General features: G+C 31.0%; 2 protein-coding genes and 1 long non-coding RNA gene across 4 annotated transcripts; all 3 read left to right on the top strand.

The window, feature by feature from the left end:
• The first annotated feature begins 2325 nt into the window (after positions 1–2325).
• Positions 2326–3456, top strand: LOC106437902 (zinc finger A20 and AN1 domain-containing stress-associated protein 4-like). Its single transcript, XM_048775593.1, has 2 exons — positions 2326–2545; positions 2703–3456. Exon 2 carries the CDS (start codon positions 2739–2741, stop codon positions 3219–3221), a length of 483 nt encoding a protein of 160 aa, XP_048631550.1. The 5' UTR covers positions 2326–2545; positions 2703–2738; the 3' UTR covers positions 3222–3456.
• A 1065-nt stretch (positions 3457–4521) lies between these two features.
• LOC125606676 lies at positions 4522–6518 on the top strand. 2 transcript variants are annotated; one of them, XR_007337963.1, is made up of 4 exons: positions 4522–4894; positions 5004–5112; positions 5315–5790; positions 5866–6518. It is a non-coding gene; the product is annotated as an uncharacterized LOC125606676 (long non-coding RNA). The 2 variants fall into 2 exon arrangements; XR_007337957.1 differs by having other exon boundaries at positions 4534–4894; positions 5009–5112.
• Positions 6519–9120: 2602 nt separating this feature from the next.
• Positions 9121–13332, top strand: LOC106443525 (GDSL esterase/lipase At2g36325). Its single transcript, XM_013885087.3, has 5 exons — positions 9121–9392; positions 9532–9756; positions 10536–10813; positions 11171–11462; positions 11913–13332. Exons 1-5 carry the CDS (start codon positions 9335–9337, stop codon positions 12113–12115), a joined length of 1056 nt encoding a protein of 351 aa, XP_013740541.2. The 5' UTR covers positions 9121–9334; the 3' UTR covers positions 12116–13332.
• Positions 13333–13444: the final 112 nt, after the last annotated feature.

Raw genomic sequence — 13444 nt, forward strand, 5'->3', positions numbered from 1 at the left:
TCTAAAATAATTAAATTAATGAAAAGGAGGATTATATATATATTTAAACGTGCTTAGTAGGGACCAATACCTTCAGCTAGAAAAAATATGGTAAAAACTAAAAATAGTTCAAAACGATGACTATCAATTGAAGAAACGTGCTTAGTAGGGACCAATACGAATAGAGATAAGCTTACAGGTCCGCTGTTAACTATTCAGATTCTTATTCTCGAAACATTTTGAAATGCGATGGTTTTTTAAGAATAATTGCGTATTCTCAATTTTATTGTCTTCAAGGTGGACAACGAGAATTTCGTTTTGAACCAGAGAAAAAATCAACCATTACAGTGATGATTCTAATATAAATGTTTCATGAGCCATTTTTATTTACTATTTCCTGAAGCTGTTTTTTTTTTAAAAGTCTTTTGCTAGGGAATTACAGAGTGAAAATACTTATACAGTTACAATTATTTTTTTTTGAAAAAATCAATTTGAAAATAAAATTAGTGGGAATACTTAATAATAGTTTAGTGAGAAAACGCAATATAATAAAAAACAACACTAAATTGAATATAAAAAAGAGTAATTGCAGTGTACACATACAGTTTATTCCTTTACAACATCATTTTCACGTTTCATCAAACACATTTTATTCATTTTTTTTGATGCAATAAAAAATCCCTTGACAATTTTGACATTGTGTATGTTTTATATAACTTATATTTCAGTTACATTTTTATTAAAAAGTATTTGATATAATAAAAATATTATATATAATAATGATTTAAAATAAAACCAAATATCAAATAAATAAATAAAAACTTTTCTGTTCAAGAATAAAATTTATATTTTTTTATTATTATATAATAAATAGTTACATATATAATACATCAAAATTTATAAAAAATAAAAACAAAACCTGATAGAATATAATAAAAAACCATTTAACCATATAAGTAATTGTTTTAAATTATAATCAGTTATTTGAAGTAGATGGGATGCTTGATCTAAAATAATAAAACATACAAAAATAGTAATATTAATCTTTTTAATATTATCAACAGTAGTGCGATGTGGTTTGTAAACATTCAAACCTTTATTTATTATATTCTAATACAGTAGATCAATTAATATTTTATTATTCTGATTATTTAAATTAAATTTAAGATAAACTATCAACGGGAAATGAAATATCTATAATAATAAAGTTGTATTTTCTTTCTCCACAAGCCGCCATATCAGTAGAGAGGGGTGGATGTTTTTGAACATGTGTCGGCTTCTGAATCTGGAACTCATTTACTAATATGTTCCATTGCCATAGTTAGTTTCATACCGAAAATCAAATAAGAATACATATATATATATGAACAAAACTTCATTACACACGTTTAAATTCAGATTACTCTCTAAAATAAAATTTAAATGCGATTTCTTTTATATATTTTCCACATGATACTTTAACAGTATAAGTATGTTTTCTAAATAAAATATCAACTTTACTTTATGTTTAAATTCCAACTAAATTAACTTTGTTATGACTATTAGATTTTTATATTATTTTTATTGAATCCATTAGTCAGAACCATTTATGCTATTCTACTTTGAACAAAGTAATTTCAAAACAAACAAATACATTATGTGCACTAATCACTACCGAATGGGTCAGAAAAAATATTATTTTTTCGACATTTTAGAATATATTTTGTTTAATAAAACTATAAAATGAATTGTAAATTTATTTAATAAAAACATACGAACCCGGCGCGTAGCGCCGGAATACCACTAGTAAATAATATAAGAAGCGGACGAAGATGAGAGAGAAGGGATAAGATGGAGAGAAGAAGTGTCGTAGACGGAGAGAGAAGATAGACTTCCAATTTGGCTTCTCTACCAAACTGTCTTTTCACCTTTTTCTTTTTTTTTCTCGCTCAATACGTTTTGAAGCCCCCGTATACACTGACGCATTTCAAGATATATAACCTACATACATTTTGACACATTTCAAGATATTTGGCGCCTATATATCATTTTGGAAATGATCGGAAAGATTAGAGTAACCGGAAGTAACTGAAAATAGAGAAGATATAAAATAAATATTAAAAAGTTTAACCTTTAGGTTAATAAAAATATATATAAGAACCAAAATGGTTAGCGAGTATTTTATTTAACAGAGAACAAATATACATTTTGCTGTTTTTTTTTGCTATTTGTCGCAACTAATCAAAATTTTCATTTTTAATTTTTGAAAAATAATAAAGTTATCAACAAAAAGTTTTCAAGAATGAAGCCTTTTAATTCAGCAGATAGTTTGCAACTTCAGAAATTTGGAATTGTTGTTTCTCCATTGCAAACTATCTCAGTGGGTTTATGTATTTGAAACTCTGGAAAAAAATCATAGAAAATAAAATTAAATACTAAAAAAGTAATTTTATTAAAAATTTATGCGTCATCATGATATGGGCGCTGTACATAGTGTAGTATGATAAATCCCTTTATTTCTCTCTGCCCGTTTCACCCCTTTATAGAAAAAAGCCAGTGAATCATTCTTCTTCTCCTCCAAAAACAGGTTAACAACAACACATACACATCTCTCTCTCTCTCTCTTCTTCGTTTTATATTTCCATTCTTTTTCTTCATTTCCGCCATTTCTGTTTTATTTTGGTTGCCGAGAAAACGCAGGAACTCGGTGACCTAATTATAGTCTCGTCGATTGTCTTTTTCAGAATTTTCGACGAATTTTATTGATTAATAATTAATTAATGGCGGAAGAACATCCATGTCAGACGCCGGAAGGCCACCGTCTCTGCGTTAACAACTGCGGTTTCTTCGGAAGCTCAGCCACCATGAATCTCTGCTCCAACTGCTACGGCGACCTCTGCCTCAAGAACCAGCAGCAAGCTTCCATGAAATCAACCGTCGAGTCCTCCCTCTCCGCCGCATCTCCTCCGTCGTCACCGGAGATCCAGTCAATCTCCACGTCGACGATCGCGCCCGTCGTCCAAATTCACGCGGCGGAGATACAGATAGAGAAACAAATCCAGCAGCAACGGCCTAATCGGTGCACCGTGTGCAGGAAACGGGTCGGGTTAACCGGGTTCATGTGCCGGTGCGGGACGACTTTCTGCGGGACCCACAGGTATCCGGAGGTTCACGGATGCACGTTCGATTTCAAATCGGCTGGGCGCGAGGAGATCGCGAAGGCTAACCCGTTGGTCGTAGCCGCGAAGCTCCAGAAGATATGATCTGAGCTGAGCCGTTGCTTGCGTTGTTCACCGTGAAACATACTTTTATGTTACGGACATGTGTTTACGTAATTAATGGTTGAGACAGTTTTCATTCACCTTTTAATTATTTTCCTTTTCTTCCGGAAGAATTTTAAAGTTTTATAATTGTGTGGCTTTGTGCTTGTAAAAAAAAAGATTTTCTTTTGCGGAAAAAAAAAGAAAATATATAAAATTGTGTCTCGCTTTTCTAATATTTATCAGCAACAACATTTTCTTGAGAAAAAAAAAGAAAAGAAAAAGAAAAAACAGTTTCATATTTTCCAATCCAACTGTAGCTTGTCACTAGGACATCCAAACCTGAGGTCCAACTGTCCAAGTGTTGTTTATGATAAAGATTATCAGGGCCGAAACTGCAGTGGCCAAAGTTTCTAAAGTGTTTGAAGATGAGGGTGAGACGTTAATGGCTTGAGATTAACCCCACTAATATGGAGCTAACTCTGGACTCTGAGACTCACAATTAAAAAAATGTAACTACACATGTAACTTTTTTTTTAAAAAAATTTGAAATTAACTACGACGCAATCTAAGCTGGTTATCTACGTTGAAAGAGTTTGAAACTAGTTAAAATAAGTGTGTGACGACCATATCAAAGATTCAAAGACGATGGAAAATACTTATCATATAAAATGTCTTATTATATTTTAATATTTATACCACCATTTGAACGATGAAGAAGGCTATTGTTTTCTTGTCAAATTTAAATAATGATTCTCTTTGCGTTTATATTGAATGATAGTTGAAACTTTTCGCAAATAGTCAATTCTGTAGCACTAAGTGCGTTCTTTCCAGAGCCGACCGGATCAACCGATAGGATTTATAAAAAAAAAAAAAATTAAAAACCTCCAGAACATGTCTCTGTCTCAGATGCACACTTGATGAAGAATACTCTAACCAAGAAAAAGAAATGTCGTATTTTATTTTCATGGTCAAATGCTTCAAATATTATGTGTTTATGCTAGGTGAAATTTCTACTTTTGTATTATTCCACAAACAATATTTTAGTATATTCATATTAATCTAACCCGAAATATATTTTTATATGTGACCGTTGGATGAAAGAAGAGTTCAACCAGTGAACAACAATCAATGTTTTCTTTTCTAGTCGATGATTATACCCTTTTTTGTTCATATTACGTGTTATTTAAAAACTAATCCTGAAAATGTTAGAAATTTTTAGAAAATGTTGTAAATCTTATACTATAAAGAAGAGATTCACTCTCTTCTCCTCTTGCCATGTCATCAAATAGAGGGAGGAGAGAGTGACACATGTCCCTTTTTACAATACGGTTCGTTTCATTTAAAGTCGTGCTTAATATTTGTGGGCTTCATGGTTGGGCCTTCTGTTTACTCAGCAGTTCAAGCCCCAAAGCGACTATCGTGTCTTCCTCGGCTTCACGACGTTTTGGGTTCATCCGCCTCTTCTCTGCCATTAGAGAGATTTTGATGGTGGAGAAAGCGTGAATACTCTTCTTTGGGTTTTGGTCTTGACGTTTGATCTTTGTATTCATCAATTGAAACGTTCCCATTACAGATTCATTCCGTTTAGCCTCTTATTAAATTCACCAACCACGATCTAAACCTTCAATACGAGTTTCTTTTGTAGGAGGCTGTGTATCTGCGAGTATTAATAGGTTAGCTTCTTTCCTCTCAGAACCATCTTTTCAGTCTTTGTAAGTAGCAAAGTAAGCTTATTCTTCAAGCAAGTTGGCTAACTCCAAAGTTTTCCTCTCTAATTTGAAGTCCAGTTTATGTTCTTCAACTGTTGAGGTTAGATTGATGCTGGGAGGCGACGAATGTCAGGCGCGGTGGGAACTCATGGGAAGTTGATATGCCGTTACTGGATTCAAAGGTAAGCATGTTCTTATGCTCCTCATAACAGTGACTTCAAATTATTTCTATTAAAACTTTGAAACTTATTTTTTTTAGTAGCTTTTTATTGGTGTTTATCAGATGGTAGATTTTATATCTCTTTCTGTTTTTCTCTTTTCTCTCCACAAGATCGTTTGATAAACAATTCGGACCGCTTTCGATCGTTTTTGTCTTATCTACAGTTGGCACAAACCACATGGTGGTGGAAAATCTTTGCTGCCGCCGTTCATTGTGAAGTGGGCTTCGTCGAGAGGCTATGGCGAAAGACTCTTTGTGAGGAGATGAGGATGAGAGTTCTTACTTCTCTTTGAAGAGATTGATCGACGGTTCAAGACAACTACTCCATTAGCGCCGGTAAACCTGTGGGGAGAGCTTTCGTGGTGTTTGGTTTACTCACCTGCGGCGTGAGGTTCAATGGAAACACCGACTCACTTCATATTCATCTCTTTGGGACTGACATCGCCGCCGTGGTACATGCCTTTTTATTGTCGGTATGGACATACAGAGCTTCCATTTACGTTCATGGAAAACTTGATATCTGTTCTCATCCGTAGACCGTAGTTCTTTAGTTTATGGTGATTCACATAAGGGGGATAATACAAGCTCTTCTTCTGAAACACATGTAGAAAATGATACTCTTCAAACTGCTGCTTTTAATGTACGTTTCTTAAACCATCCACTTTACCTTTGTCTACTTAATTCATTTTTGTGGCTAACATACTAAATTAACCAGAGATGGCGGGGAAAATAGCAAAAAAAGGCTGATGAGAAAAGCTACTCTTCTGTCGTTGTGGCACTTACTTCATGGACTTGCAAATGATACATGTCTTTGCTTAGATTTTGGCTTGCAATGGGGAGCGAAGAGAAAAATAAAAGTGGATTGATCTTACTGGCGAGATTGATGTATGCAATTCAATCAAGACACCTGAAGGCTCAACAATTCAAAAGCATCCTACAAAACAGAGATATGGACAACCATAAAATATCCTCCTTACTGTCTATGTTTTGAGATTCAGAAGGTGACATGCTCTGTCTCCTCAAAAACAAACATCTGAATAGTGGTTGCCTCTAGCTCTAGCCTCAGGAGAGTGGGAAGCCATTTTGAGAAATCCAGAATCAATCCTATCACAGCTATCATCTTCTTCAAGAATGGTTGGTTAGATCCAGAGTGATGACCCAAACAATGATTGGATTAAGGGTTTCTTTGCGACTCTCTTTACGCGAGAGCGGATAAAGGTCAAAACACAATGTCTATTGTCGTGAGTGTTTGTTGTTCAGGTCAAAATACGATCAATTAGGTGTTTTCATATTTTAATAATTTTACAAAAAATTGTAAATAAATATATTATCAATTCATTAACCATAAGAATAAATTATTTTCATGTTTTTTGAAATATTTGATAATTAATTAAGTATTAAATTTTTGTGCATGATAAAAAAAATATATTTAATTACATAAATTAACTTGAAAACATTAATATATACATAGATTTATATTTATTTTAAAAATATTATGATGAAACATATTTTTGGATAACATGATATAAAATCGTTTTAGATAATGGTGATTTTCAAATTAAAGAAATTTGTTTTGAATTTATGGGTAGTTATATATTAGGAATATAATCTAATTATTTATAAAGATAATAACAACTTTAAACGTTTTAACTTTTAACAGGGAAACGAAAAAATTACTTCACAAATAATAATATAAATATCTTTAAATTCTTTGCTGAAATATTTTCAGAAATTATCACAATGAGTGATTTTGATTGTCCTAAAAAAATATCTTAGAAAAGAAATTATTCATTTTTTATTAATATAATATTTAATATTAATAAAGTAAATAAAAGATAAAGTTAACTATAATTTTATAGGATAATTTGACAATATTATATTTACAGTTTACAATTTAAAAATTACATCTTTCATTTTATTTTTTGAAAACTACATCTTATCAGATGTGAAAACACATCTTTATCCACTTAAAATTTTAATAAATAAAACTAAATTCGAAAATAACAATACTAATATAATTATTTGTATTTAAGATTAATCTATGTTTGAGATGAATGTGTTATTTTACTATTAAAATTTTAAAATAACAAGATTTTTTCTTCTTCTTATAACTGGTTTGAAAAGCAACAATTATATTATGAAAGGAAAAAAATATGATGTGTGTTGTACCTTTATTAAGTTTTTTTTGCTTAAACAAAAGTTATTTTTTGCTTAAATTGTATAAAAGAAATTGCACAACAACCCTAATACCCCATACAAAAGTAATCATCTCATTTCTTACATATATGTACATTCTTCTGCAAATCATTTTCTATCAAATAAGCTTTAAATCCAAATTTTGTGAGAATTTTTTGTTATCTTTCATAAATTTTGTTTCTCTGGTTATTTTCATAACATTTTCAATTTTGAAGAGAAATATATGATGTGAGAAAGAACAGAAGATTAGAATTTAAGAAATGAGTTACACTTAAAAGTATGCAAACAAACTTATGAATGAAAGGTAGAAGAAACTAAGGAGAGAATGCTTTGTAAGAGAAGACACTAAAGACGTAGGATAATGTTGTTTTTTTAGGTGTTCGAAAAAAAGGGGGAAATTTTAACCTATAACCAGAAAATACTATATTTCACCAATTAACCATTTCACTCTCTCTCTCCTCTTTTTTCTTCTTATCTCTCTCAACCCTCTTACTACAAAACTAATATTTTCTCCCAATATAGTCAATCAGCAAATTAACTAAAAAAATGTTATTTTTTTGTTGTTTTTAATAAAATTTGAAAATATATTTTAACAAAGATATTGTGTAGATATTATTAAGATTTTGCTTTTAAAAACATATTTTTGTTAAAATTATTAAGTTATAAGTTATAATAGAAAATTATGATAAAAAATAATAATATCCAAATTGGACGGTTTAATCAATTCACCTATACAAAGGCGTAGTTTTCACAAAATATAAATAATAGTGTAGTTTTCAAATTAAAATCTCATATAAGTGTATTTTCCAAATTTTTCCTATTATCTTTTGTATTTTATTTATTTTCAAGATAATATCTTGATAAATTATCAGCTAAATAATTAAAATTATTTATTAAAATTAATAATTTAATTAAAAATATGACTAAACCTAAAATTATAGAGAACGTGAAAAATCAGCAAATTTACTTCTCGAATAATTTTATAGATATATTTTATAATTTAATTATGTACGATAAAATTATTGTACAAATTATATTTTATAACTTAGTCTGTAATATTTATTTGAAAAGGTCTAATCAAAATACTGGGTAACTTCATTTCATATACAATAGGATATAAGATTCTAACAAACAAGTATGAGTATAAATAGTAAAGATAGTTTCATATTATCTATTTATCTGTTTTAAAGTAGTTTTAATTACAATGATAAAATAAAAATCAAAACTAACATGTTTCCTTGAAGGTCGCGAGTCACGTGTTAATTTTAATGATGGCAAATAACATGTTCATAAATCATAAATAAATAACATAAATCATAGTCAGTTCATGGCAATGGAAAAAATTGGAAACCAATACAATATATTAAAAATTCTTCATTTAGTTCCACAAATATGAAAACTCTGCATTGTAAATCCTACAGCTTCAGCATATAGATACGAAGATCATGTCACACTCAAACATGGAATTCGTACAGACAACTAACACACAACCTCATAAATAATGTGAAATTATGAACATCCTATTATCCCGCCCGCAGGGCGGACTTCTCCTAGTATCCAAATATAGGGATTTGAATATACGCATTTTAATCTGTGACTATAAAAAAAAATCTAATTGACATAAATTGAAAAAATATATAACTTTATTGAAGATAGAAAATATTTATAACTTGAAACCGAGGAAGCAAAATTAAGGAGTTTAAGTATCCAATCGGTTAGGGTTTGTATCAACCCGGTTTGGTTTTTGGCCTTTTTCATTTCCAGCTGTTTTTTGTGAAAAATAACCCCCATAAATGTTTTAATCAATTTTTAAATGAAGAACCTTTTTTGAAAGGAGTTTAAATTAGAAACACAATGAAATTAATTATTTCAATATCGGAAACTGCTAAATCTAAAACTCACACGCACATAATCTCCTCGACCTATATATACATTCAAGCAGCTTCATACCTTTTCCAAGCAACAACAATACACACAAAGTTCGGACCATGAACATAACTAAAACCACTCCTTGGTTTCTTTTCTTGTGCCTGATTCTTCTTTCAGGTATCAATATATACCTTATGTTTTCTTCCGCTTAATCTGCATATATACGCTCATTGCTAAGTTGATTAATGAATCTCCACATATATAAATTGATATAAATAAAAGTTAATTCGTTATATCAAATTTCTAACGGCTCTAGGCTACAAAAGTGTAAAAGGATCGATTTCTCCATCTAGCGAGCCCACTAAAGATGGCAAGTTTGGTTTCAAACCGACAGCGTTGTTTGTGTTCGGAGACTCGTACGCAGACACCGGGAACACACCAGTCATAATCTCGCCCTCATGGAGGTTTCCTTACGGAATCACTTTCCCGGGAAAGCCTACCGGCAGGTTTGGTGATGGTCGTATTTCAACTGACTATCTCGGTAATGAAAGTTAATTTATTTAAAGTATTTTGGGTTTAAAAATCACTATGCTAGTATACCACAATAGACTTTTCATCTTGAAAAATACAAAAACTCCACACCTGCAATTTTGGCTTTATTCTAAATAGGTAACTGGTTCCACTTCCACACTTATAGCTATTTGCGAAAACTCTAAAGTCTCTTACAAGAAAATATCTATAAACATTGCTTGTTTTAGTTGTACATGAAACGGTATTTTGGCTTTATTCTAAATAACTTCTTCTTTTTTAACCTGATGTTCCCTTAATTGTGAAGAGTGATATTTATAGATATTTTCTTGTTTAAAATGGTAACTTTATAATTTATATATAATACTATATATATACACTTAAATTAGTCAAATATCACGTCGAACTCATTTACTTCTAATTAATAGTCGATTATATAGTTTACATTCTTTTATTTGTTGATTTTATTTTAATTTAGCAACCATTTTTTGAAAATGTGTTGACTAAAACTAACTAAAGTGTACTAAATTATTTGATTTTGTTTATTTCATATAATCGCGAAATAAGAGTTCATACGAGTTACACCAAAAATATAATGTACATCGGTTGCAACTAAAAGTAGGTATCTGCAATCGTTAGAAACATCTTAATTAGTCGTTACACCGTATTCAATTATTAAACGGTCATATAAATACATAAATAAAACCGTGTTATTATTTATTTCCGTGCAAACATACTATATGCAATCCAAAATCAATAATTCATTACTTTGGCTCGTATTATATCATGTAGCCAAGTATCTTGGACTTAGAACACCGATTGCATATAAATGGAGGAGGTTCGCACTACCGAGACAAGTTGTGAATAAAGGAATCAATTTCGCATTTGGTGGAGCTGGCGTGTATGAGACAATTTTCACAGTCCCCACCGCGAGTATGCAGATCAATTCCTTTGAACGACTTCTCCGGAAAAATGTTTATTCGCCGGCCGATCTCAACTCTTCCGTAGCTTTTTTCAGCTTCATCGGCAATGACTATATCAAGTACAACATATTCAATGGTACCTCGCAGGTATACAAATTAATAATGATGTTATTATGATGGCTATAAAAGTTATCGGCTACTGTATTAACTTTTGTTGAGTAACACGATGAACTAAACTTGAAAGAAGCTAGAAAATTAGAAAGAGACTCGATTGGAACAAATACTCGTTTAAGATTTTTATTAACAATGTGAACAATAATTTACAATTTACAAACTCTTATTTATTAGCTTCAAAACCCCGATTTTTCTTTTTCATTGTTGGAGGTTTTTCTAAATCAAAATAGAATATTGTAGGTAACGAAATTATGTTTTACCGGTACATCGGGATTTAAGTTTATGTAGCCTTGATATTGTCATAAGAAAAGAAAATGAAATGGCATGCAGGGCCGTCCAGCATTGATAAGGAGAGTTACGAAACAGATTTTGTTGGATGTAAAGCGAATTAAGGACTTGGGAGTGAGAAAGGTGTTTGTAGTTTTATCTCCACCGCATAATTGTGTGCCGTTATATTCCACTTCTAAAGGCTGCAACACTAGTAACCCGTTGACGAAGCTCCACAACAGTCTTATCCGTGAAGGATTGAGAAAACTAAACGATGAGAATAATGAGAAAAGCTTCCTCATGCTTGATTTCTACAAGGCTTTCATGACCATATTCAAGTATAGAGGAGTTCCAGGTACGTTGTTCTTTCGTGTTCTTTCATTCATTTTTGTGTGTAACTATAATCAGAGATAACTCTATGATAGTGTTTATGAATATCTCGGTATACTCTATGATAGTGTTTATGAATAATCTATCGGTATCACTGAACCTAATATAGCCGGTTTTATGCACAGTCGGATAAAACATTCGTTACTACCCTAAAATTTTAAAGAAATATTATACTTAGGTTCGCATGGCCTCGAATAAAAATTTGTCTTATTAAGATTAACTGATAAATTTTTATGGACATCTAAATCTTACATCCCACCTGGATCCTACTAGCTACTTTTTTATATGGGAGTAATTAAACTAGCAATATCATATGATAAAAAATTCAATAAAAGAAAAGAAAAAGAGGACGTGAAACATTAATGGATAGTTCAAGAATGTAAGTTTGTAACATACACATGTTTAACTTGGGCAGGAGTTTCGACATTTTCGGAACCATTGAAGGCATGTTGTGAGGGAAGAAAAGGAGGAAACTCTTGTGGAGATGTAGACATATACGGTAGAAGGTTATACAGTGTCTGCAAAGATCCAAAGTCATTCTTTTTCTGGGATAATGTTCATATTACTGATGAAGGATGGCGTTCTGTATTTTCTCTTCTTCTACCTGATTCACGATAATGGATCATGTATGTCTCCAAAAATTCAACTACTATGAGAATGGATGAGTAGCCAATTCATATTTTATAAAGAAATTTCACATATAAAAGATCCAGTACATGAAACAATTGCATTTTTTTTTTGAAAAAGGGTTTTCATTCATGAAACATGAAACAATTGCATACTCATCATACGTTCTTTGTTGGTGACTTTAATAAAACGAAAAAGATGTGGTTTTATGTTGTTATTGTTTACTATATCAAACTGGAGTTAAATCAGACTTTAGTTTAGGGTTCACAAGGAGTACATGTGTCTTAGAGTTGTTTTAGAGGATAGAGAAGACATAAAAGTTATGGTTAAGTTATCAATAGTACGTTGTTGTTGTACTCTCCTTTGCAAAAGGTAGAAAGCAGAAGCAAAAATCTAAACAAGAAGAAAGCAGACATTGAGAGTAAATAAATCGAAACTGGTAATATCTAGTGAAACCAACGTAAGGACCCAAGAACATTAAATAGCAAAAGCTCAGGAGCTATTAACTTGGACCAAAAGCAAGTAAGCTACCGAATGAAGAAGAACGAGAGAGTTAAGAGTGTCAATATTTCCACACGCCTTGGACTTGAGCCTTTTGGGTTAAGCGGAATATTTCATTGGGTTTGTTAAAAGACCGCTGATTTTGGGTCCATTATAAAGAACTAATACTAAGGCCACCATAACAAGTATAAAATGATAGAAAGAGCAAAGATGGTTTTTGTTTCGGAAATTCTCCTACATTTGTGAGAAATACACATTATACACGTTTTTCATATAGTGGTTACAATTATTAAAATACATATAATTAAATATTAATACTTTATTAAAAAAAATTAGGATCACATAAGTCGTCTCATGTCCCAATGTTCCTATTTGTGACCATCATTAACTCGAATTTTTTAACTGGAGTTCTTAACTTTGGCTAATAGACTGTTTATAGCTTTTTTAGATTTTAACTAAAAATAGTTAAGAACTGTTTATTAAATAAGAGATATAAGAGTCGTTTTTTAACCGAAAAGTATAAAAAAATAAAAAAATATCAAATCATGAGTTAATAACCTTGGCTAAAAAACCGGAGTTAATCGCGCCTATAATCCATTATAGAATTATTTATTTACAGTATATCAAAACCATATATTTATGAATTGTTGCCAGATGATAAGACACGTATCAACCTTAGTTTTGTGACTGTCTCACATTTTTATTATTTAAATGCAAATAGGTTAGTAAAATACGAAAAAGTGAAAAAAGTTAGTAGTTGAATCCAATCAAGTATTTTTAAATATTATCATCATCATCAGATCACCACTAACAACCATT

Source organism: Brassica napus, chromosome A3, assembly GCF_020379485.1.
Source record: "Brassica napus cultivar Da-Ae chromosome A3, Da-Ae, whole genome shotgun sequence".
Taxonomy (NCBI): Eukaryota; Viridiplantae; Streptophyta; class Magnoliopsida; order Brassicales; family Brassicaceae; genus Brassica; species Brassica napus.

Excerpts from the sequence above, each read along its gene's own strand:
- LOC106443525 (XM_013885087.3), top strand. The coding sequence starts at position 9,335 with ATGAACATAACTAAAACCACTCCTTGGTTTCTTTTCTTGTGCCTGATT. Across the intron at positions 9,757-10,535 it reads TATTTCAACTGACTATCTCG|CCAAGTATCTTGGACTTAGA; the intron begins GTAATGAAAGTT and ends TATATCATGTAG. Across the intron at positions 10,814-11,170 it reads TATTCAATGGTACCTCGCAG|GGCCGTCCAGCATTGATAAG; the intron begins GTATACAAATTA and ends AATGGCATGCAG.
- LOC106437902 (XM_048775593.1), top strand. The coding sequence starts at position 2,739 with ATGGCGGAAGAACATCCATGTCAGACGCCGGAAGGCCACCGTCTCTGC.